At 42.6% G+C, this 26220-nt stretch overlaps 1 protein-coding gene across 4 annotated transcripts in view; it reads right to left on the bottom strand.

Moving 5' to 3' along the window:
- The window catches only part of GPCPD1 (glycerophosphocholine phosphodiesterase 1), a 40777-nt gene extending 19419 nt beyond the window's left edge, over positions 1 to 21358 (bottom strand). The window contains exons 1-7 of one of the 4 annotated variants that reach the window (XM_063391651.1): positions 21110 to 21358; positions 13244 to 13329; positions 9743 to 9827; positions 8742 to 8835; positions 8078 to 8140; positions 2416 to 2491; positions 623 to 664 (exon numbers count right to left, since the gene is read on the bottom strand). In XM_063391651.1, the coding sequence (XP_063247721.1) occupies positions 623 to 664; positions 2416 to 2491; positions 8078 to 8140; positions 8742 to 8835; positions 9743 to 9827; positions 13244 to 13292 (409 nt within the window). In that variant the 5' untranslated portion in view covers positions 13293 to 13329; positions 21110 to 21358. Of the gene's footprint in view, positions 1 to 622; positions 665 to 2415; positions 2492 to 8077; positions 8141 to 8741; positions 8836 to 9742; positions 9828 to 13243; positions 13330 to 19809; positions 20334 to 20456; positions 20601 to 21109 lie in introns of those variants that run through there. The other 3 variants (XM_063391653.1, XM_063391654.1, XM_063391655.1) reach the window with 3 other exon arrangements.
- Positions 21359 to 26220: the final 4862 nt, after the last annotated feature.

Below are 26220 nucleotides of genomic sequence, written 5' to 3'. Positions count from 1 at the left end.
CACAGTTTTGAGGAGTTCCTGAAGAGCCAAACCCATCCTCTGATGAAAATATGAGGGGAAAATGGAGAAGCCTGAAGACAAGATTATGAGGTATGATAAAGAGTTACTCTCAGTGTCAGAGGGTTGAACATTAAGTGAGAGGTGGGTCAGAACTGAGACATTTGTGCACACACAAGAACATGAGGTGTGGGCTTACAAGCAGCTTTAGGCAGCTGCATCTCTAGCTGAAGAGGCAGAGTGGGCACATTCAGTGTGAGTGATTATGTTTTTCCAGGAGTTCCTAGAAGAACGAGGAGTTCTTCTAGGGCAAGGTATTAAGAGAAAGCTACATCTATTCTGTATTTTCAAAAAAAAAATGCATGCTCATGATCTGAAGTTCCCAAATTTCAAACTTTAACACCATCAGAGTGACAACACTTCCACTCTTCCTAGCAGTCTTTTATTAACATTAGAAGGGGTAACAGCCTGAGTGAGAATTCACAGATGCTGGATACAAAAACACCTGTAAAAGCAGAAAAAAACACCACAGGCCATTCTTCTCAAAACCTATAATCTCAAACAATAATAATCTTGTTTAAATTAAATTCATGGTAAAGAATAAAGGTTAATCTATCTCACTTACTACAGATTCCAAAGTCTCCATCGTCGACAGTAATTTCATTTTCTAGAATTAAAAGGAATGGAAAAGAATGGAAAAAAAGTAGTTAGTATTTATATTTAAAAGTCATCACCAAGTTAAATTAATTCTACTTTTCCACTTGAGTTCTAAAAAGTGTATCTAAAAAATGGTTGAAAAACTGAAACAGACAAAGCAGCATGTTTTCTGCAACCTTCTATAAAAATTGATCTCAATTAATGATTTTTCTCAGTTTCTGCATGAAAAAAACAACCAACACACATTTCACTTCAAGTAACCTGAACTGAGAGTAAAACGTTGCACAAGTTTCTGGCTTGCTGCAGCATTTTGCTGATAACTACATCCCACTAGTATCTAAAATGCTTTATTTGTCGAAGTAGTGTCAAGGACGTTAAATTTTCTTGCAAACATACAAGAAAGTTGCCCTGATGCACATTTAAAGCTTTTAAATTGAGTTGGTCACAATTAAAATGCTTATTCTACCCACATGACAGAAACCAACCTAGCATGAAATATCGAGAAACTCAGTTTGCACTTCCTTTTATCCTTACTCTTTCCAATGTTTAAGAACTGAAATCTTAAGGCACTAAGTAAATTCACAGCATTAACAGAACTGCGATAGTCTAAACAAACCATGCATTTCCCAAAACATGAAACTTCACAGAATTTGGCCTCTACAGTGGTTAAACCCTTTATTTCCCTAATTTAGCTCCTAACCTAATTTCTTAATAACCACAGGCAACAATTTAGGATCAAAATGACCCACTGCTAACATACTGTGTTTGCTGCATTTTCTTAAAAGCTGCTTATGAAGAATTGAGTATTACTTGGGGGAAAAAAACCCCTCCAATTGTTTGGGATGAGGTAATCTAAATTTAAAGATAAAGTCTAGGCCCTAGCAGAGGACAGGCTGTTTCTCTTATCAGTTACTGACAAATAACCTTCCTACAGGAATAGAAACACTACTAATTCAACTGAAATTAAAAACAAAAAACGAGCAAAGGGAGAAGGGAACGTGATCATGGCACTATCAATGGCTAACAGTTTCTTTGATACCACCTTCTCTCTGAAAGCCATTTTCTCAAATGATCAGAAACTTTCTTAACAGGTGTGAACTTCTAAGTGTGGAGAAAGTAATATTTTTCATGTGCTAGAAAAGACAGTGCATAAAACATGCCATAGCAGCATAAGAGATCTAAACTACAAGCTACATTCAAAGGTTATTTCAGTCACCCTTAAACCCCAAACTTTTCCCCCTGCTTCCAGAAAAGCATTAGTAACTGATATGCAAGTCTGCATGCCACCCTTTCTTTCAGCAAAACTGCTGGGTAAATAAGTCCATTCATGTTTCTATTTTTATTAATCCATTTACTTAAAGAAGCCTAATTAAACATTTTTGGTTTAAAATTTTACTAGTTAAATAAAAACAGCAGTTGACTTCACACCCTCCCCCACATTTTCTTTAAAAAATATGGATCCTTAGTCTCAAAGAATTAAACTTACAGAAAATTATTACAATTCCAAATTAATAAAAAACCAACCCACATAATCTTAACAGCAAAGAATTTCACATCCACTCCGTTTTGAAGCCACTTAAGTATATATACATACATATTTTGAGAGTAAGGCCCATGTTGTGCAAAGAAAAAGTCTACACCTCCCACACATTAACAAATTTAAGTATTTTAAAGCTATAGCTATCAATCCCTCTAAACCAGTGTGCAGCATATCAGCAATCTTATGCATATGCCTCAAACAGATGCAGTTGATGCCCATACCTAAAGGGGTAATTGATCGTGGTTGTAGATGAGTCTCCCACGTGTGAACTATGACTTCGCAGGGACCATCGATAGTCTGTAATTTAAAAGTTAAATGTCTGCAATAATTTCTTTTGTTAGATCTGACTTTGTACCCATGAAGCTGGTCGGGATGGCTGTGAACTAAACTTAGAGATTTAAGGAAGCAACAGAAGAAGGAGAAGAAGAAAGGGGAAAAGAGAGAGAAAGACTGAAAGAGAAAAAGAAAACAGGTGAGGCTTCTTACCCCTGCAACTGCTGATGGCTCTGTTTGATGTGTTGTGAATACATATGACAAAACTTGTGACAGTCTGACAAGGCAGAGAAGTTACATGGAGTCATGAAACCTTTACTGCTACTGCTGGACTACTTTAGTTTCCTTCTGATACAAAAAAAAATCCCTGAACTCATTAGGAGTGCTCACTTTGTTCTCAAGGCACAGCGACAGTTTATGGAAAACATACCCCACATCTAATTCCAAACAGCACTCAGCATCTACTCATGCACACAGCAGTCACAGGGGTGGGTTCTCCTTCAAAATTTGCCTTACTAAATCCAAAAACTTTTATAAAACACAGTTATTTTACTTGTGGTACTGGAAAGCAAGTTCTTTACCATCTAATTGAAACATAAATAATTGATCCAATCAGCCAGCAGTGAAGGGCGTGCAGTCTATTCCAGCCAGAACAGGATAAATTAGATTCTTTCATTAAAAAGAAATATTGTCCACCAAAAGAATACATTTGTTGACAAAAATAGTCAAAACTCAGATAACCAGAACAGTAACACAATCTCTTCTTTCAGAACAATTTAATTTTGAAATAGCTTTCCAGGTAAAAGCTTTTAGGTAACCACAACTTAACAACAGAGAGAACATGCCTGATTCCCAGTTCAGTCACCCTGAGACGTTTCCCCTAGCATGGCTCAGTTGTTACTATCAGATGTAAAAGCCACTGTCGAAGAGCTGCAATTTGCCATTTTGATGGTTTGGGGCCTAAGTAACTCTTACTAAAAAAAAAAAAAATTGCCACTATTGCCAAAGACATGGAAACTTCAAGGCCAGCTCGTCCCAGTACTTCAGGCTCTCATTTAAACAGATTTCAGACCACAGGGACACCCAGACAAGCCTTGAACTCAGCAGTGTCATTACTCAGGACCGTAATGCTTTGTGCCATTACAGCTCACCCAATGAATTCTTCACATGCAGGTGGGATTTCCTGACATACACGGACCACATTTAATCCCCCATGGCTCTGGGTGAGCTAACAGCAAACACCAAACATTCTGCAAGTGCTCAGCACGACGGGTTTGCTCTGGGAGTCTCAGATAAAGCAATGTTCCTAACGAGTTCAGAGGCATCCACACTTAAAGGTCATGTGAGAATAAAACACATAGGCTTAATTATGTTTTAGAGACAGAACACAAGTAAAATATAAGTAAAGTTCTATTATTGCTTTCAGTTTATTGCTGTTACGGGGCAGTTTTAGTTCCCAAATTCTCACTGCTGCCACAATGACCACACTTAGGATTTCCAGAAGAGTAAATAACGAGAAGTTTCTTTCCCTTTCTTTCACAGCACAGTGGCATTTGCCTGTCACAATGACAGCTTCTAAAGCTGCAAACCACGGCTGTCAGCAGGGAGGCTCCATTCACTGCCCCCATGCAGGCATGCAAGATCCCTGACAGCAGCTCCACCACCACTGCACGGCTTCAGTTTGTGAACCTGGGCAATGCAAATCTTCCTAACGTGGGTTCAGCTGCTTTCTTCAGAAGGTAAGCAAAGGTTTTTCCTTGTAAAACCCCTCCCAACAAACTGTATGAAAATACCAATTTATTTCTTACACTACAGTAACTGTCTGTTCTAAATTTACGTTCTAAAATGATGAATGAATTTGAATAACATTATCCCAACAATAAGGACACCATGCTGGATACACTCAGCACCATTTCCTCTCCTGAGGGGAATACAATGGACTGATTGTGCATTTAATCCCAGGAACCCTCAACACTTTCCATACTAAGAAGGGCCAAGCAAAGCTACCTGGAAAAAAAGGGCAATTGATTAGAGAACAGGCACAGACAGCACTAAGAACCCTCTCCATCCCTGCTCAGACCATCTCTGAGCTTACAAGCATTTAAAAAACGTTTTAATTACATGTAACAGAAGCCATTGTTACACTGAGGTCAAAACAGTAATGTCATTTCCGTGGCATATACTGACCACATCTGAGAAGCAGCCCAGCTGAGCAGCAGAACTAAATGATGTCATCAATATTAACAATATGGTAATGTTGCCTAAAAGGAGACTCTCTAGAGGACACTCTTAAAAGAGCATCTATTCACATGTCCCATCAAGGATCTCGTGGGCTGTACACTGAGGTAAGTGGCACTGTGGATCCTTTTCTACTAATACAGACACTTTTGCTTGTTTTAAAAACCAACACAAACATTATGTTGCTTGATCTTGATTAGCTGCACACCTAATCCAATTTTAGAGCTTTTAAAGGACATTCAAGAAGTAACTTTAACAATCAAGTCCTCCTCCATTATGAGAAGCTGGGGCCTCCCTCCCCAGCATTTTGAAATGAAGGGTCAAATGTCTATCCAGCATAATGGTCACAGGGTCACAGCAGATGCACCTTCTGCATCAACTGCCTGGGTACTCAGCACAATTAAATAATGAAAATGTTTCTGTGGATGTTTAAATGGTAATTTAGAAGACCAGTTACAAGGTTCCTGCTTTAAGGCAACACAATAGAGTGGAGGGGGGAAAGAACCCAACCCAGATCTTAAAAATACCACACAAACACATTTATCCAAGTGCACTTCACTAATTAAAACTGTGTTTCAAGAACAATAATCTACTTCAGTAATATGAAACAGCTAAATTAGACTTAATTGCTAAAGCTGCATTTCTGACCAAAATCTCTCTGGATTTCTGTATCACGTAGAAGACAATAATTGAGCACTAAACTGAATAATTAAAGCCATTCAGCCATCACATCTGACTTGCAAGGCAGCAGCACACAGAAGTCACCTGGCAGGAAATGCTGAGCTCAGTAGAGATTTTATAGCTCTAGGATTTCCAGTAACAGTTTCACACACAGTCTGCCATCTCAGCAGATAATAATGGCTTGGTTCTTAATGGGTTCTTAATCTACAAAAAGCTTTCTAAGGCATTAATTACTGAGTCTAGGTCTAAGTTTCACCTTTATTACTATAGTCCAGGCACGAAATGGATTCATGAACTTGCATTTTAAAAAAGTAAATTTGACTCTCATTTGAAACCTCTGTAATTAAGCAGAAAGTGTGAAAAATGTCCTCCAACCGAATTTTTAAAGTCCTGCTACATGCACACACAGCTTAGTTATTTCACACTTGCCTTGAAGAAATCCTGAACTTGCATGCTTATTTACAATTTTAAAAGTAAATACAGAACAGCTGACGAGAATAAGGTGTGTGTGTTCTTTACTAAGGTTTTCAAAAATGCCTCATGCAAACAATGGGTGTAAAGTGATTCTCTAAATTATAAGATATACAGAAGACAAATTCCAGCCAAGGGAGTTTTGGTGTGCCTCACACAAACCTCCTCATAACCCACCACCTCTGCCCCTGCCACAAGCAGAAAGTGAGTGCAGAGTGAAAGCCAGGAAGATCCTCACTGGTACCAGACTGTTCAAGCAAAGAACAACCTTGAGCAAAATAGTTTAAAGTCACTGTCTTATTTCATCCAACTGTGTGCATTTATTTTTCTTTTTAAATGTTTAAGATCAACATGTTTGCAACACAGTAAAATCTCTTGATATGCAGGAACCAATTTTATAGTAAAATGTTCTTTGTATATATATTTGCATTCATGCAAAAATTCTACGAATTTCAATATATTCAGTATTTTTAAAAAACCCTCTCTATTTACATAACCACAATTATGTTAACACCAATATGCTTCACTACAAACAAGACTTTCCATTTCATCATACTTTCCCTTCAAATAAAAAAAAATTAAGATCAAATTATGATCTTCTTAAAGAGAGGTGAGAAAAAGACTTCACTTTTTTTTTAAATTAAGGGTCAATTATTCTGTTTATTTTCACATCCAGCCTGTAGCACTACTATGGGTAATGTAGGAAGCACCCCTTCTCTTACATGTATGAAGATGTATCACCCCATCTTTGCCAGCGTGCCCAATTCAAGCATCTTCACAGATGCAGCTGCTGTTGGAGGGAACACTGACTTCAGGTGGATCTGTCCTCAGCAGGATTTATTAATTATGTGAGGTCAAATTCATACACTCAGACCTGAACATACAGCCAGGATTACACTGTTATTTTACTACACATAAAATTGATAGCAAAAATTAAGTGTCAGAGATCATATACTGCCAGCTTGTCAAGTTTAGGAGATTAACTACATGCAATGCCTAATGAAAAAAATCTGAAATAAAAATATGCAGAACAATTTAACTTAAAAATACCTTTTCCTTAATGCTAAAGTTCTCCATGTACTGTCTCACTTGCACTATACTGTTTATGATATTCCTGTTACTTTTTCATTGTTCTTCAAGAGGTTTACAAAAAGAGGAAGAAAAGATTGTACCTGGATTTCTTTTCTTCGAAAGACTTTATAAGAAGTAAAGTCCTGTGCATTTAACAGGTACAAACCTGGTACAAACCAGCCACCACTAAGCTGATAACCCTGTACCCCAGGAATTCAGAGTTTGTTTTGTAGGGTGGTTTTACTTTTTTCCTGCTCTTTCTGCTGGTATTGCATAAAATTCATACTTACCTTGGCAGACTCTGCATCACACGGTGCATAAAGCGTGCACGATACAGAGCACCTACTCAAAGAAACACACTCACCAACACAGAGGGTAAACTTTTGCAAATGGCAAAACAGAAATTGTATTGTCTATTGTCTATAGCTCAGCCTCTGCTCCCTAACTCTGCTTTTTCAAGCGTGTTATTGCTTACATTTAAACTTAGGGGCGTTGGCAAAAAGAAATGTACGAGTCCCGTCAGAGCTGCTGAGCTGTCAGAATTAATCTACTTTTGGCCTCAGTTCGACCTCAGCAAAAGAAATCTGTTATTGGCCTTCCCTTCTTTTGCCTCCAAGTACCAATTTAAATACCAGTTTCTGACTAGACTATTTTCACATGCTGTAATGAGAAAATCAGAACTGTGTTTCATTTGAAATTAGTGTTCTTCACTGAAATGATACAGCCATCAAATGTGGTTTTTTCCTAGTGAAAAAGGATGACAAAAAACTTACATGCTCTTGGACAGTAATTTGAAATTTTTAAAAGATATTGATGAGATGATTCTGTAACTCCTTTGCACATTTAGCTACAGCCTTCACAATCCCAGTTTCAATGAGGAACTAAAGCCCAGGGTGAATAGCTACAGGATATTAATAGAATAAGAAAGACAGCAAAGGCAGCATTAAATTCCTTAAGGTTATTACAAAAAACAGTTCAAGAGGAGCTGCTTCTTTTCCCAACCTAGCCCAGCTTTCTCCTGGATGCAGCCTCATCCCATCTGAGGAACTTCCCCTGCCCTAGCACAACGTGTACAAACCAGTACACTGCCACATACATCAAATTCTGATTTATGTAACTTCAGGTCATATGCAACTTTGACATCAATACCTGTAAAAACACATCTGGCTCTGACTCTTGGGTGGTTTTTTTCCCTCCAAGTCGTCCAAACACCTATATACAAACATACAGAAAACAATGGGATGCCTCATCCCTTGTTTCACCTTTTCACTTCCAGAGATTAACTTACATTAATTATGCACCCACAAAATCTGGTTGATACTTCTCATGCTTCACAAAAACCAATTGGCAGCGATTTTAGAAACTTTCAGAATTTTAATGCACCTCCTTCCTACACTAACCAGTTTTCTCCTATCATTTGTTTCCATCCTATCACATACTATTGCATTCTTTCCATGGATCACTTGAGATCCATGCCCTGAATATGAAGTCCATATTCAATTCTAGCTGTGAGAACTTCATCATATTATTTAAGCTTTATAATAATGTCAGGGATTTCTTTACCACTCAAATTTTTAGAATACTAACACTGGTAAAAAAAAAGAGAAGAGGATATAATTAAATAGCATATTATCATGTATTTCCAGAGGTGAACTGTGAGTATTTCCACAAGTGTTTCAATGTTTCACACACTGCAATTCAAGACTTACTTCTAAAAAACCTCATGTTTAACTCAGGAAATCCTTTATTATTTCAAGTATGAGAATTTTTACCAGGGATGAGCCAACGTAAGAGTAGAAAAGGTTGTACATACCTTAGGTTCTAGAAAGTATCCTTTAAAATACCGATACTTAACAGGAACTCCTCTAGGAAGCTCTACAGTAGCGTGCCATGTTTTCTCAAACGCACTGTGGAGAAAAAAAACAACCAACCAAAAAAAATAAAATAGTTTCAAAATACAGCCTAACAGCCACCTCAGACACATGTCCAAGTAATATTCTAAAATAAAGTCTGGTGTGTCATTGCAAGGAAAGTTATGACAAAGTGCCTTAGGCAAACCTGCACAGAACACCCATGTACAGAACTGAAATTGAACTTTTGATCGTGAAGTGCTCCAAGAGAGCAAGAATTCTCCTCCCATTGAACAGATGGGGAAAACACAGTGAAGGGATTCAGAGACTCATCCAGGATCACACAGCAAGTCACTGACAGAACTACAAACACAGCCTGCAAGCCCTGTTTGCCTGCAGCACAGAGCTGCCGTAAGCTGGCACCATTTTAAGAAAATAATGAATTCTCCTACTGCATTTAAACTTTCCTTATGTACTCTCATGCTAATATACACATCCCCTCCCCTTAGGAATTTTAGTGCAACTCTCAGTTTAAATCATCTCCTCCCCATCACTTTCTGGCACAATATTAACTTGTTCAGAGTCTTTCTTTTTATCCTGTACATCTCCTATAACCTGCTGCACAGCCATGGGACTGAGAATTGCCCCAAAGCAGTTTCTTACTCCAAGTATCTACAGCTAAGCTACTGAAATGTCAGCCACAACAGCAGGAGCATCATCTGTAACTAGGAAAGCACACCTAAGTTTCATATTTTCTTTAACATATTCCTAAGCATTCAAAGTGCTCTAGGGCAACACGAGAAATTCTGGAGTTCTACTAACAGTACACGCAGCTCAAGAGTTACTCAAAGTCAGAATAAATTTGTTGCTCCGGAACTCCAGCTACTTCAAATGGAATAATTTTTTAAAAATTCAAAAAAGAAAAAATCCCCCAAAGAAAAACCAAAAATCCCAACCAACTTACATATCCTCAGCCTGGAGGACCACCGCAACTTGGGGATTCCAATTTCCCAAAGCACTGCAGCTCCCGCATATTGCAAAAACCTCCCCTAAAAAATCCAAACAGGAAAAAACCCACAATCATCACTACTCCAGGCTAGTTGGCATCCAAAAGTACAGCCACAGTCAAACTTGCAAGTATTTCAAACATATACACCAGAATCACTCATCTAAAATCCCTCCTGTCCAGAAAGGAATCTTACCCCACCCAAAACTACAAGCAGATTTTCTTTACCATCCCAAGGACCTGAGAGAGGCACTACTGACAACCCCAGCCCTTAAAAGGGTTGGCTTCCAAATCATTCCGAAGGAATGGTGTTCAAAACATCTCTGGGAATGTAGCAGGCAAATATTCACAGCAAAATGTTTAATCTCAAGATAACGCGGTTATTTTCCTAGACACTCTGCATTTTTTAATGTATGTCCATATTCCCTCAAATTCATACCAACAGTTTAGAAAGCACAGACAAACAGGAGGTTGCTAGCATCATTCCCAAGGCAACATACCCAATTAATTTGATTCCCAAGAGAAATAAGGTTGATTTTGCTGCTATGCTTTCAGTTTTTACTGGACATCAAAACATAATATTGTTACACACAAGAAATTGTCGCACTTATCTTAATGCATACACACATGCAGAAACCCAAAGGTCACAATAGTGTATTTAATCTTGGGATACCCCAAAGTGACCATTGCAACTTACCCTTGTTTTTAATATAAAAGCTATATATATCTGTAAGAACAACAATGATAAATACTAATGGAATGAACAAATTAGTATTTTGCTCTTACAGGGTTTCAAACAAGATTTTTAGACATAAAAAAAGCTGTTGCAGATTGAGAAAATGTGGAGTCTTAGAGAACAGTTAGGCACCACAGAAGAATGACACAAGCATCTCTGACTCATATGCTGCTCTCAAAATGAGTAGTGTGGGGGACACAGTGATCCTAAGACACCAGCAGACAAGTGTACTCCACCTTTTCCTAAGCCACATCTCACAGATGACACTTCAAAGCACAGTTACAGTTTTGGGGATGTCCTTATGTCTCTAAGACTGTGTCCTTTTTCTCCAGTTAAACTAATAAGGGATATCACCAGGCCTGTTCATGACAGAAACCTCTACACACCCAGGGGGTGGAAAAAGTCTACAGAAGACAGGAAGTAAGACAATTCTTCTCTGAAAGCAATTTACTGAAATAATTTCAGATAACACCTTGAACTTCAGTCTTTAAAAAAAAAAACCTTTTGCTGCAATTCATTAAAAAAAGAAGCCCCAGCTTTCTGGATGCTCACTGTAAGCATACAAATGCAGACAAAAATCTAAAAATCTGCATTGTGAGTATATCTAGTATGCAATTGTCCATGTCAGATGCTTTCCCTTTTCCACCCTGTCCTGAGGCATGTGATGATTTGTTTTTGTAGGGAGGGAAGACCGCCTGAACAGCACACAGGTAGAAGTTCTGAGTGGAGATATTAAAAAAAACACTAAAATTCTTTGAACATCCCTCTAAAATAACAGTACTTAATACACCTTCATGTACACACAGGCAACCTTTGAAGTGCCATCTAATTATATTCCTGTTAACAGGTGCCAGATGGAATAGTTCTCTGGGCTCCTATTTTAAAGAAAAGTGTGAACACCCAGTGACCACCCTTCCCTCAGAAAGGCACCACACACAAAAGGCAAGGCTTGAACAGGATGTGCAGCTACCCCTGAACTCCCTGTAACAACTGCACTGAGGCTGGATCAGGATTTGTAAAACACTGCCTCAGTTATCCCAGCAAAGCCACGGTGAAATCCATGACAAACTGCCTTCCCATGGGCAACTCTGAACACAGCGGGGTTTGGGCTGGGTTTGTGTTTCAAGCTCGGGGTCCTCAGCTTCTCCCCTCTCCTTGTCACGGAATTCAAGGCTGCTCCTGGCACAGCTCCTTCAGCTACAGCAAAAAAAGGTTAATCTAAGCCTCCTGCCCAACTCAAAGCTTGCAACAGCCTCACGGATCCAACAATAACACCACAAAACCCAACAGTATCAATATTGTCATAAGGAGAAGCACCCTTTTGTGTCATCTGTTTATGCTGCAAGTACTTCCAGATCATTCTTTGTGAACAGGCACTGAGGCAGGAGCTAGCTCTCAAGCTAATCCCACTTTCCATTGCAGATATTGTTAGTACAAGAAGAAGTTACACATCCAAAGCCAGCTTGGCTAGTGACAGTGCCCTCACAGCTGTGGAAACAACAGTGTAAGCAGGACAAAGAGAGCACAGCTTGCTACACTCCATGGTACAGCTACACCAGCCTTGAGCCAAGGTAAATTTACTGTAAAACTGTAAACTTTTCTCCAGAATGCCACAAAAACCTCTACTCCTTACTAACAGCTTTATGTCGACCTGTGTTTTCAGTTCCCAAATGCCAAATCATGGGGGAGAAACACAGGAGAGGTCTAACACAGGGCAGATGTCAAAACCTGTCAAATGTTTTTATCATTTTCTTCCTCACCAACTACAGGAAACACTTCTGCCATCTGGTATTGGCTTGGGACAGAAATCTTGCCAATCTGCTCCCACATTCATCTGCTTCTGTTAGGCAACCATCAATTACTTTCTTGGTGCGACTTCTGTGCTGGTTTTTGGCTGGGGTAGAGTTCATTTTCCTCACAACAGCTAGTAGGGGCTGTGTTTTGAATTTGTCCTGATAACAAAGGGAGATTTCAGTTCCTTCTGGCAGTGCTCACAGCATCAAGGCCTTTTCTGTTCTCTCCCCCCCAGAGAGGGGGCTGGGGGCACACGAGAAGCTGGGAAGGAACACGGCTGGGAGCAGTTTTGTGTACCTCAGTTACCAGCTGGGGTTAAACCACAACTCCTTCATTCCAAGCTCCTGAAGATGAAGGCCAGTGAAATATGCACTATTTATCAATATCAGATCTTCATGTTCTGCCTGAGGTGATGCCTTGCCTCATTTGGATTACAGAAGTTATTTTACACTTTTTTTTTTTTTTGCATAGACAGAATATTGAATCAAGCTGCATATTCTTTCTGTCTGTAGCTTCTGACAGAGATCCCATGTTGTGAGAATAGGGATGCAGAGAGAATAAAAAACAGAACAAACACACCAATGTGTGCCTAAATATCACAGTTCAGAATACAAATGCTTGCCTCCAGGGAATAAAAAGATACTGCAGAGAGAAGATTTTAAGCCAATCATAACCATTTCTGTCAGCATCAAAATCTCTAACACGTCATGAAATTTTTGTTTGGAGAAAGAGGTAAAATTTATTTCCCAACTCCCATTTTCAAATTCATCGGTGAAATATCTTAATTTATTTTACAATGATTTATCATTTTTATACTTGAACTGACATGTTCTTTTATCTCTGAGAAAAACAAACAAGACAGCCTTTGAACACTATGACGTTTTCTCCTACAACAACCACACAAAAAGGAGAAAGAATGACTTGAGTACCTGGTGCTGATGATCCTCTTACTTTAAAAGTGACTTGACAAGAGGTCATTTCTGCAGAACTTTCGTCTTGGGACAGTCGAAATCTCCTATAATGGGTGGAAAAAGATATTAATTTGAGGAACAATCACTACATTTGTTGCTGTTCCAAGTACGAGAAAACAGAAACCCGAGCACTTAGAGGGAAGCAAGCACTTGTGGCATTACTGTTTGAGTGAGCATTAGAAGCAGAAAGCTCTTTAAAAGCCTCAATTTTCTCCTCCAATACACAACACCTTGACTGAAAACAAACTGGCAGAACTCCACTTTCACCATTACAGCAGAAACACTATTGATCTATCACATCCTTTTATATTATTTACAAAAGCAGCAGTCACAGCAAAGTCCACGTATGGATGTTGCTAGATGTCATCACCCAAGTATATCCATCTGGACATGGGCTACAAAATAATTATACTAATTATAAATTTTGCAATGGTTTCAATTAATCCAGTTCTTTACACCACTGTGGGGAGCTTTTTGTTCTGTGTGCGTTTTGTGTGGTTTTTATTTTAACCAAGGAAGTACAATGTTACTATTGCTATTTTTGAACAGGACAAATAGCACTTCATTTCAGTACAATCTTGGTCAGCAATCCTTTAACTACGACATCGGGAAGAACTAACAACACTGAGGAAAATCTGCCTTTCATTAACTCTACTGCTACAAGGGGAAGCCCTTGCCTTCAAAGGGCACAGGACAGTAAAACAAGCCTTGAGAGCAAAAGATAGTCAGATACCAAACAGGAGGGGGAAAAGCAGCTCATCATCACACCTCATTCCTTGTGGGCATTTAGAATGTTATTGCAGGTATTGAACCTTCAGAACTGTTTCTTCTCGATCTTCTCCTCCATTCCTATTGTAACTACAGCTGCCTTTACTTTACATTCCTTTTTCTCCTCCCTTATTTTCCCTATGTCCAGGAAGATGACTTTTCAGTAGTAAAATGAGAAAAAAAACCAGTAGAAATATAAACATTTCTGGTCACATACTCCAATTCTGCATTTTATCAACAAATTTTATCATTCTGCAAGTGATAAAATCCCAGGCTACTGAAGGCAGAAGTAAGCACAGCTGATAAACAGGAATTCCATGAAGGGCACGCCCTTTAGGAACTTTCTCATGTGCGTGTCACTGATCACTGTGTATGTTGAGTGACACATTCTAGCACTTGTTTTTAGCAGTTATTTATAGACAGGGAAGCACAGCACCTTTCAGTGCTGAAACTAGCACTGGACTCACAAAACTGATCTAATATGACAAAAAAAATAGTGTAATGCAGAGAATATAAATTACCAGTGTGTATTTACGATGACAACAAGTAGTCAGGGGCTTGGCTGCATTCACCAAATGCTCTTGCTTGGGCTGCCTTTAACTGAAAGGGCAGGGGAGCCAGAGGGGAAATGAAGTGGGCAAAAAACGCCTTGCAAAAGTCTACAAAGCAGGAAGGTGACGTGTGCACCCTGTTCTCCAAAGCAAGAACATGCTTGTGGCTAGCAAAATGAAAAAAAAAAACCAAAAGCTGTTTCCAAAGCCAATGCAACAACTCAAATTTCAACTTCACCAAAACCAGCACATGTCCTACTGCCAATCAGCTAACTACCCCACTGTTCCTAGAGAATCATCCAAAATCCTCCTAAGTCTATAAAGCTTTTAGCCAACCTTGTAAAAATCCTATGTACCTACTCGCAAGACAGGTCTGGGCTTTTCTAAACTGCCCAGTAAATAATTTTACTTTTCCAAATAGCAGTAGCCAGTTGTAAGGAGATTTTGATAAACTATGTAAAATTGCCAAAATTCTACCCAAAATGCATTTTATATCAAAAACTTACTCAACCTACCCAAGGGATGTATATGAAGAAAAATTCCACTTCACCAAGCAAAGGCATGATTTCTTCTAGCAGAACTGCAGGTACAGGTATTGCACTTATGTTTAGGGTCAAAGTACCACCCCTCATTCTGAAAAAATGTCTTTTCTAGCAGAGCACTGAATGCAAACACACAGCAAGGAAAAAACAGGTCTGCTTTTTGTTAAGGCATCAAGCCTATGTAGTATATTATAATGCACTTATAAAAGCAACCTGTGCTTTCAAGACATGATACAAAAGCATTTTATATTGGGGAGAGGAAAAAAACAACCAAAGTTCAGCTGGCTAGTTACTGATGGTTCCTGAAAAGAGATAATTTTAATCCCCAAAGGGGAATGGAAAGCTTTAACAATCAAATTCTCTAAGTGTCAGGCATTTTTGAAATGTGATGTTCCTTCCTTCAGATTTTCAGCACTGCTTAACCAAAGAAGCTGGCAAAGAATTAGCAAAATCCTCTTTTGCTCCCTACTCCTGTACTGAAGGATTTTTAGGAGAATGCAAAGAATCCTCAGCTCAGAGGGGTCATATCATAACTGCTTAGGGGAATAGAAGTAAATTAGAGGAGTTACATTAAAAATGATGAACACTTCCTGATCAGCAAACATTAATGAAATCCACTCAGCAGAATTACAAACTAGAAATCCTTGTGCAACAATCCTTTTTAAACAACCTCTGATTCCAAAAATAACAAATCTGAATTCACACCTGCTGCAGCAACAGGCATCCAGAGGCTAACCTGGGTGCAAACAATTGCTCCTCTTCCTACATTTCCTCCCTCTCTTTGGTCAGTTTTTACAGACTACAACCACATGTAAAAAAACCAGTGAACACTTGAATCAGTTTTCCTCATGGGAAAGACAGATCACACAGGTAGAGGCTTATCAGCACTTCACTAAAAAAAAAACACCACGAAAAACAACCCAACACAGAACATGAATAGGAAGAGAAGAATAGGAAATCGAAACTCTCCCCTCCCTGATTCTAAAAGAGAACTTCTAGAAAATGCAGGTTAGAAAGAAAAGATGACCCAACACAATCAAAATGTCACAAAGTAGCATAGATTTCCTCTAAAATGAGGTAATAAAGATCATCGTGGATGGAGAAGACCAAAATATTTTTTGGTTGTAGTTAAAAATATACCGTGACAGAGATTTAATTTATTAATTCAAATCTTGAAGCTCATTTGAACCTTCTGGCTTACAGATCTGGTGATATATCTAAACCCTTCAGCCTTAGTGGATTATTCTGCCCCACCCTTAACTTCCCCAAGCTTTCCAATATGATTTAAGAGGTGCTGGCTGTTTGCTGTACCATATCTTATATGTTTTTTCAGGATTAGCTAAATACACACCAGGTAATCTGGGGCAATCCTGGAATATAACAGCCTATTTGACAAACACTGAACAAATTCCAGAGTCATAAAAATTCCTAGCAGCCATAAAGCCAGGTTACCTGCTCCCTACTGAGTACAACTGATACTTTTAATAGCAACTTCAATAGGTTTTGAGGCTCTGATTCTAGTGATCCAAGGGCAGGCTTGAACTGCAAGGGGATTTTTTCTTAATTGTGCAGACTTACAAGCCTGAAGGCCTGGAATTTTATTGCATGGACAGAGAGCTTTCAAAATTAGGCAGGGAACACTTCAAGCAACTATCTTGACAGATGTGAATGAAAAGCTGAGTTTATCAACTCTAAATTGACTGTAAAGGCTGCAGAATGGCTGGTTACACTCAGCATATCCATTAAGGATAATCAGAACTTGGCAACATGCTGGTAGGAAAGCTAAAAAGTATCAGGCCGACACCAAAGTGTCACATTTCTCCCCTTCACTTCCCACAAAAAGCTACCAATCTCTATCTAATAAACTAATAATAAGAAACTCTGATGCAAAGCTATCAACACAAAACTCTCTTGGGTAACATTATATTTAAAAATGACAAGATAATACACAGCACAGATTTTTCCAATGAGATGAAAAAATACAGCTTACAAAGTATCTTTTTAATGCAAAGATACAGAGTATCTTTTTGTCTTTTAGATAATAAATTTTATAGGTATTTAATGGGTTTTTTCCAAGGTAATTAGACAACTGAAATGAGACAACTAAGTACACAGGTGCCATGAAATTCCTGAAACACATTTTAGTACTTCCAAACATCTGACTCTTAGTGTAGGATTACTCCTGCCTGCTCTGTTACTGAATTTGCTTAGTTAGCTGCAGAAAAATGAAGCCCATTGTAGTGGGTCTGGCTGAGACAGAGTTAATTTTCCCTCACAGGGCTGTGCTTTGCACTGGCAGCCAGAAAGGTGTGGATAGCCCAGCAGAGCTTCCCTGCTGGCTCTCCAACATTCCCCACTGTCACCAGGAGGCTGAGCAACATCCTGGGAGGAGGCACAGCCAGGACAGGTGACCCAAACCCGCCAAAGGGACATTCCTCATCAGATGACATCTGCTCAGAGATGGACAGATAAAAAAAAAGAAACATATATATATATATATATAAAGCTAAAAGAAAGAAGGGCATTTGTTATTTAAGACATTTGCCTTCCACAGCAACTGAAGCTCTGCTTCCCTAAAGGGAAAGTAGAGAACAAAATCTTCTGTTTCCCCTTACTTCTGCATAATTTTTTTTTTTTTTTTTTTGCTTTAATAAAATGCCTCTGCCTTGACCCCTGAGGCTTTTTCCACGTTTCTCCTCCTGAGGAGAGGAGTGACAGAGCTGCTTGGTGGGCAGCTGGCACACAGGCAAGGCCAACCCAGCAGCACCAGGCTCTTTCATAATGCTAGCACACATTTCATCACAGACTGTGGGGCACAGTCCTGAAAGCGCACAATCCAAAAAGTAAACATGCTCCACTATTTCAAAATATTTCTCCATTTTTTGCATATAAAGATAAAACTGGCAAGGACTGGAAGGCTGGAGTATTTCAGCTTTTACTTTTGCCAGTTTGAGCTGACATTTTCCCCCTTCAGAGAAGAGACTCATGAGATGTATCAACACCAGCAGAGTCCAAGTGCACGCTGAAGCAGGGGAAAGGTGCCACAGCCCCAGCCAAGTCATCTGACAGCTGGGAGGACACAGTGGCAGCCCTGGGGCTGACACAGAGCACCCCTTGCAGCCTCACTCATGAGCCATGAATGTGAACACAGCCCAGCACTGCTGGAGAAGGCACTGTGCTCAGATTTTACCTGCTTCAAAGCTGTGCCACACACAGCAACAGAAAATCCACCATGCATCAGATCTGCTGCTGTGCTGAACAAAGAGGTGTGAGCTAAGACACAGACTGCGATATTCCAGAGATAACAAGTCACATCTGGTTCATCTTGCAGTATAATGAACAGATTTTGTTGCTTGTGGTTGGTCCTAACGAGCTATCAGATATTACAGTATACATCTAAGGCAACAAATTAGACATGCAAGAAAATTATGTAACAGCAGTTGACGACACCTGGAGTTTAGAACAGCGTCAGAGGATATATCTGTAAGGGCATTCCCTCTAACAACAGGGAGAGAATTAATTTTAGAAACAGCATTACAGCATCAACTCCTTCATATTCAACCAAGCAACGAGAGGGTTCTTGCTGCCCCCTCCTCTCCCCACCCCTGCACCTTGACTGCAGGAGCAAGGACGACCAGAAAGTCAGGAGTCTCTCCTTCTGCATTGCAGTGCTAATGCTGGACAGCAAACAAACTTGCACAGAAGATCTGGACACGCTGTTCTGAGCCAAAGGCTGAAATTTTACCAACAGGCTCATGGTGACATTTAGAAAGCAGCAAAGCCCGAGTGACGCCTCTGAAATTACATCACGTTAATACATAGCGAGTGAGGAAAATATCTTGAGGATTGCATTTTCAGTATCCATTTAGCTCCTCATGTGCGGGGCCAAGTCAGCCGTGGTAATCAAACACAAGACCCCTCTCTGCTCACCCACAGTCTGTCTGCTTGAAGTAGAAGTTAATTGTTTTCAGCATTTAGCAAATACCTGTCCCTGTGACAGACTCTTCCGCCTCAGCCACGCCACAGCGGTTTTGCAAAGTTCTTGAAACAGACAGGAAACAGCTGGGGCACGTTTGTAAGAGAAAAAGAGAGAGCAGCACAGATCTGATTCCTCTTTTCTGAAACGTTGTTTATTATTAACGGATGGCTGACAAGATCTTAGGCAGGGAGCAATTTAGCTCTCTGTGATCACACTAACATTGCTCACTTAGGAATGACTTGGACAAATAACAGGTATAATGTTCCCCACAGCTCTCAACAAACCACTTTTTAAACGGGTTTTCAAAGCCTGGCTGCATTCTGTTGAGGCGCTACGTGCTTAGCTGAAAGATTAATTACGTGGCAGCTTAGGCTACTAGCGTCTATTCAAAACCAACGGCATTGTCCTATTTTTTTAACATCTTATACAGTTATTTTACAGGAAGCAGTGCTAGAACAGAAATATTTATGATAAAAATAATTCTACTTATCAACTATTTCACTCTACCATTAACATTTGGAATATGTTGAAGGCTAACCTCCATCTAACATTACACATGCTCTGATAAATTAAAACACTAATGCTAACAAGACAAGCTATTAGCTTAAAAGGAGAAGAGAAAAATGGAGCAACGAATCTGTGCCTGGCTAGGGTACAGGTAACAGATTAACTTTTAAAGTTCACCTTAAACTAGAGCTGTCTCACTAGCGCCTATGCGATCAATAACATCAAACCACAAGCCGGCAGCATCATCGCTGTGTTCCTTTAGCGCGGAGCCAAGACAAAGAACACCGCAGCGCACACTCCCCACGCCCGGCCGAGCCCGGCGCCGCCGCAGCGCGTCCCGCCCGCCGCCCCTCGCTGCCCGCACCGGGGGCTCCCCGCCGCCCCGCACGGCACCGCCCGCGGCGGGGGCCCGGCACGCCACGTCCCCGGGCCCGCCCCGGCCGCTTGCATAATGCGGCAGCCGCGGGACGGCCCCGGGCCAGGGCTTTAGGCGGCGACGTAAACAAACAGAGCCGGCGGCCCCGCGCTCCCCGGCCCGCAGCCCGCCAAGGCACCGCGCCGTGCGCCCGCAGCCTCGCAGCGCGGCACCCCCGCGCCGGGTCGGGCAGCACCGCGGCTCCTCCTGCCTCTCACGGAACCCGAGGGTGACGTGCCGGTCCCCGGGCGTCGCTCTCCTCCCCCGCGTCCTCTCAGAGAACGCACCGGTCCTACGGCCCCGCTCCCTCTCCACACAGGGCTCGAACAGACCCTGCCCAGCCGCGCCGACCGCCCCCTCCGCCACCCCGCAGCCCCACCGCGACACGCGGCCGGCGGCGCCGACTGACCTGGCGGTGAGGAGCGGCGCTCCGGGCTCCCGCTGGCTTTGTGCGGGGCTGCGGCCGGGGCTCCCCGCCGCTCCCTGCCGGTGCCGCCGCCTGGGGCCGTCTCACGGGGGCGGGAAGGGGGCGGCGCGGCCATAACCGGTTTTAGCCGCCCCCGGCAGCCACGTGACCTCGCAGCTGCCGCGCCGGGGCCAATGGGAGCGCGGGAAGGGGCGGGGGGCGGGCCCGTTCCTCGACTGCGGCGGGGCGGGCCCGGGGCGGGCCCGGGGCCGGAGGGCGGAGCGGGACGGCGGGACCGGGGCGAGCCCAGGGAGCCGCGGGGAGTGCGGGGAGCGGGAGCAGGCGGCCTCCGAGGGGCACGGGGGGTTCGGGGGCGGCTTGCGGCCGCCTGCTGCGCACGGCGGGGGAGCTCTGCCCTACCCACCTCTCCCGAGGGCCAAGCAGGAGCGCTTCCCCGCGCCATCCCCGCGGTATCTTCCTCAGAGAGCGCGGCGCTGCTCCCCCAGCGCTCTCCCGACACCGCAGCGCGACCCGACCGCCTCCAAGACCTCCTCGGAAGCGCGCATCGACCGGCCCTTGCCGCCGCCGCCGCCACCACGCACCCCTGCCGCGCTCCCGCTACCCCCGCGCCCCCTCGGCCCGCATCGTGCACTGACCTGGCCGAGCGCTGCAGCCGGCTGCCCACCCCTTGGTGCGGGGCTGCGAGCGGCGCTGCCCGGGCTCCTCTTCGCCTGCCCGGGGCCGCTGACAGCGCGGGGGAGGCCGGGGAGAGGGCGGCGTTGCCGGGGATAGCGCGGCGTGGCGGCAACCGGATCCAGCTGCCCCCGAGCGCACCGGGGAGGCGGTGGCCACGTGACCCGCCCCGCTGACGCGTCACCCCCGGCCCCGCCCCTCCCGCCGCAGCCAATCAGGGCCGGGCCGGAGGGGCGCGCGCCGTTCCCTTTAAAAGCCTCGGCGCTGAGGGAGCGGTGTCCCACGGGAACTGGAGGTGTTGGGGTGCGTGTTTGCGGGGGCTGGATAATGGCGTTGCTGAGGCGCGTTAGGCTTCTGCTGCCATCCGCATCCTCTCTGGGGACACCCCACCGCCTTTCGTGCCCTCCATCCCCAACCTGAAAGTGTAAAGGCTACACTAAGGGTAGGGAGCTCTGCTTCCTTAAGGTTTACTGTGGCTTGAGCTGGCTGTAGGCCTATGGTACCAAGGACACGATGGACTTTTTTGTGGTATAAGGGGGCAGGAGGTATACCTTTCTTCAAGGGCTTTGATTTCAGTTCTTTGGATGGTGGCCATTTGTCCCTGGGTGCTTTCCTGAGGCTCTGCCCGTGTAGGTGCCCCAGCCCTGCCCTCAGGTTCAGCCTCTGTCACCCGCTGAAACGTGGGGTGGCAGGAGCCAGCGTGCCCTGCTCCTGACACATCCCTCTGGGGGTTCCCAGGGACACCCCCGGCTCTGGTGTGGGCTCTGTCTCTTTCTCTGTCCATGTCTGGGTGCCCCCATGCTTGGCCACACGAACCACAGGGCTGTCGTTCACGGTACAGCTAAAAACACATTTTCATTGCAATGGTGCCTGGTGCCGAGGCAAACCGAAGTGGGAATGCCCACACCGGAGTTTTGAAGCTGCAGGCAGAATGTAAGTGTGATATTTACATTTGTTTCAGGATATATGTTGTGTGAAGACCCCGGGGAGACTAAAAGGTGTTGCTGCCTTTGGGCCCACAACCCCTCAGGCCTGCCTGAGGCCTGATTTTATGACAGTGAGGGTGGCCCCCTGGAACTCACCCAACAACATGTGAGCGATAAAGGGAAGCTGGTTTTCTCTGTGTTTTTGCTGTGCTCTGTTTTGTGGCTGAGCTATGTGATAACTTCACCACTTCCTCATGCTGTGCAGAGAAACAATTTATCCTGTCTTGTGTTGGGAGTTACAGGAATGCTGTCACACGTTGTTGTCCCTCAGCCTGCCATTTAAATAGAGGCCTGTTTTCCATTTATTCATGCCCTGCAGATCTAGCTGTGTTTATAAGCAATTTGTGGCATTTCGCTGGGTGTTGTTGGGGAAATGAATGTTAATATCTGATGCTGTATATCAAAAAAAGGGTGTAATGCACCAAAACTGCTGGGGTCTCTGTGTTGGTGTTGCAAGCTTCATGGAACAAAGGTGGGGGAAGCATGCACTAAAAGGAAATTATAGCTGAAAGCAGCTCATTTTTAAGTGAAAAAGAGGAATTCCTCTGAGTAAGGAGGAGGGAGGGTTGGTGGAAAGTGCGTGGTGGAAAGTGATTCCCTTGTTAAACACAGGTGTGAACTACTCTAGTTACAAACCCTTGGTATCTAGGAGAACATTAGGAGCCATCACTTTTCCAGGTGTATTCACCACTGAGTGAAGAAAGGGGATAAAGAAACTTTAGAGAAAACAGTATATAGAAAAGCAATTGTCTGCTTATTTTCTCTTCTGTGTTTTTAAGATTTATCAGTTCAAGGAATTTGTTGTAAAGCAGGGATAGAATTGAACACTTTCAAACATTGTTTGGTGTGTTAAACTTCTCAAAAATCTGGTGTTGTGGCAGGCATATTACAAAATTGTACTGTTAACTTTTTAATAAAAACTAGAATTGTAATACTTAGTCTCATTCAGCCCTGGTGTTAATAAAAAAAAAGGGGGGGCTTTATTTTCTCAAACTAATATTGCTTTTCCTTCCATAATTCACTGTAGCTTAAAATTATAATTTAGGCCCTAAATGGATTCAAGAAATATTCATGTGTTCATTTTATTAAAGATATGTATCAGTGTGGAGAAAGTAGGAAAAGGGTGGGCTGGAAAATACAGTTTTATGTTGACTGACTTAATCTGAAGAAAAGTCTACCTTTACTTCAGCTTGCCAGCACACTTTCTTTTTTCCTCCCTGAGGAGTTTTTTCTATATGGTTGGGTCAGATAAGCTCAGACTTTGCCACGATGCAGCAGACAAGCCTCAGCTGCTCTTTAAGAACACATAAAACTGTGCAGTAATTAGAGCACATGGATCAGTTTAGAGAACCCTTCTTAAATGTCTGTCCAAAAAGTTAAGGTTGATGATGTGCTTTCCTAAAAATAAATAAATAAAGGAAATGGTGGTTTATATTATAAAACCTGCATTGAATTGAGGTGTTGTTTGCAAAAGTCCCAAAGAGATCCAGAAAGACAAGATCACAAGATCTGTTTCCAATGGGCAAGCACAAACTCTTATTTAAACCATCTGTTGGAAAACGTGTTTTCTTATGCAGTAAAAATTAACAAGCTGACTGAGAACTGCTAATACTTAAGCAGAGGGTAAAATGCCCTGTCTCTGTTCAGGCAGTGACACTGCGTGAGGAAGTCCCAGAGCAGGAGTGAAAGGGCCAAAGGAACCTGCTACAGGTTCCTGGACAATCTGCCCGCTGTTCCCTTGCTCCCTGCCATGACAGCATGGAATGAAGTTGCTTGGAGGCGTTGTGTGCTGCAGGTGAAATATCTGAAGGGATGTGAGGCCCAATGGGACTGCAATCATTTTGATAAATAATGACACAAACCCTTGCCCAAGTGTAGGAAAGAAGTGGTTGAGGCCGATGTTTACAATACACTGGCAAACCTATGCTAAAAAGGCACTAGGAAATGCCTTCAAGGCTTCTGTAGCCAATGGAATATTTTCTTCAGCTGCCAGAATTACAGATTCAACCAATAATCAAACTGCATTGATGCTGCAAGTAGCTGCAGAGGTTGTGAACACCCAGTGACAGCTGTGCTTCCTCTTTCACAGCGTGCATCGAGCTCTGGTGATCTGCTTTTACTGACACCAGTGCTGATGGCAGCTGAACACTCAGAGGAACTTCACTCCTCATTTTACTGCACTTGATTTCTCTGCAGTTGCTCTGGGTCTGGTGGGTAATTGTGAATAAAAATAGCCGGTAAAACTGTGCAAATGGAGGCATGCAGTGTCAAATTAATGTTCTTGGATCTTTTGTAGAATCACTTATAATTGCAAATACACTTCTGACCTTTTCTCTGGCACTGAGAATATTGCTGTACCCAAAGTGAAATCTGAACAGTTTATGGGCACTAAAGGAAAGTGATGCTAAGGGATGTGAAAAATATCAAGAAAGAACAATGCTGTCATCGTGGCAAAAGCCTCCTGGTCTCATGGAGAGTGATGAGAAGGGATTATTAGAAAACCTGCCCATTGTGCAATGGTATTTTTTCTGTAGTGTTTTCTGTGGTACAGAATAATGTCTTTTTCCCTGTGGACGAGTCAGCAGTTTGTCATGGACAGCGGGGTGGCCAGCAGGCCCAGGGAGGTGACGCTGCCCCTCTGCTGTGGTGAGACCCCACCTGCAGTGCTGTGTCCAGCTCTGGGGGCCCCGAGGGGAAAAGGGAGAGGTTCCTGCTGGAACAAGTCCAAAGGGCCATGAAATGCTCAGAGGGCTGGAGCACCTCTGCCAAGGAGGCAAGGTGAGAGAGCTGGAGTCACTCAGCCTGGAGAACAGAGGGTTTCAAGGAGACTCTGGAGTCCCTTTCAGTCCTTGGGGCTTTCAGAGCCTCAGAAGAGGCTGCAAGGGCAGCTGGAGAGGAAGCTTTTTCCAAGGGCATGTTGTGATGGTGGAATGGCTGGAAACTGAAGGAGGGGAGATTTAGGCAAGGTGTTAGGAGCGGTTTCTTTATCCAGCAAGGCACTGGGTGCTGGGGGAAGCTGTGGATGCCCTGTCCCTGGAAGGGCTCACGGCCAAACCATTCTGTGGCTGGGACATCAATTTATGGATTGTTCAGGGTTGTTTTCCCCAATTTTGATTCTTCTTCTCTGCCCTCCCTCTCATCCTCCCAGTCCCAGTTTTTATATGGAACTGAAAGTTAAGAGATTCTTCAGTGAGAATTAATGCTCTTGTCATATTCTCTAGAGCTTTGCATGGTGGGCCATGACAGCATTCAGCATCACTAAATGTAAAGTGACAAAGTAACAAGTATAAAATATCATAAATGTAAAATGAAGCTCTCTTATGGCTACTATTGACAATAATCAAATTTATAACAGGAAAAAGAAGAGTTTCACTTCCTTCTGTCAAAAATTCAGTCACTTTAAAACACTGTGAATTATTATGTATTATTTGGCATGGGTGATAGACGTTACAACAAAGTTTTCAAAAAACCAATAACAAAACAAAGCCACACCCAAGTGCCAATAGAATATTGCAGGCACTAAAATTTGATTTGAAATGAGACATGCCATGATTTAGTCTTGAAGGTGTCAGCATTTGCTTCTTGCTCTGAGCTGGTTTATAGTTTCTGAAATGAAACATACATAATTGGGGGGGGTGGTTTTGTGAATTTTTTTGTTTGATTTTGGGGCTTTTTTGTTTGATTGGTTGTGGTGGTGAGTTTGTTTGTTTGTGAAACACTCGAAGGTCTCAAGTACCACATAGTCACAGCAGCACATTTAAACTAGCCAAGGTCAGTTGCAAATGGGAAACTGTTTAGGTTTTAATACAACTGGAATAAGTTCTATACTCGGGTTTTTTCTCTCTATATATATAACACTGAGATTATATACATAGCTTTGTTTTATTTTTGTAAATACGAATGTGTATCTGGTGTTCTGTGAACTCCTAGCTCTGTTTACTTGCTGATTGTAAGCTGTTCTCTTGTGCTCTTGCACAAATCTTCTTTTGTTACTGTCTCCATCTTGTTATCTCTGAACTGTACTCCTATGCCAGTTTTCCCAGCAATACCCATTCAACTGGGTAAGAGACAGTGAAACGAAGAAAATG

The sequence above is a fragment of the Prinia subflava genome, chromosome 2, assembly GCF_021018805.1.
Source record: "Prinia subflava isolate CZ2003 ecotype Zambia chromosome 2, Cam_Psub_1.2, whole genome shotgun sequence".
NCBI lineage: Eukaryota > Metazoa > Chordata > Aves > Passeriformes > Cisticolidae > Prinia > Prinia subflava.
The sequence above is the reverse complement of the archived record's forward strand: the minus strand, read 5'-3'. Positions and strand labels throughout refer to the sequence as shown.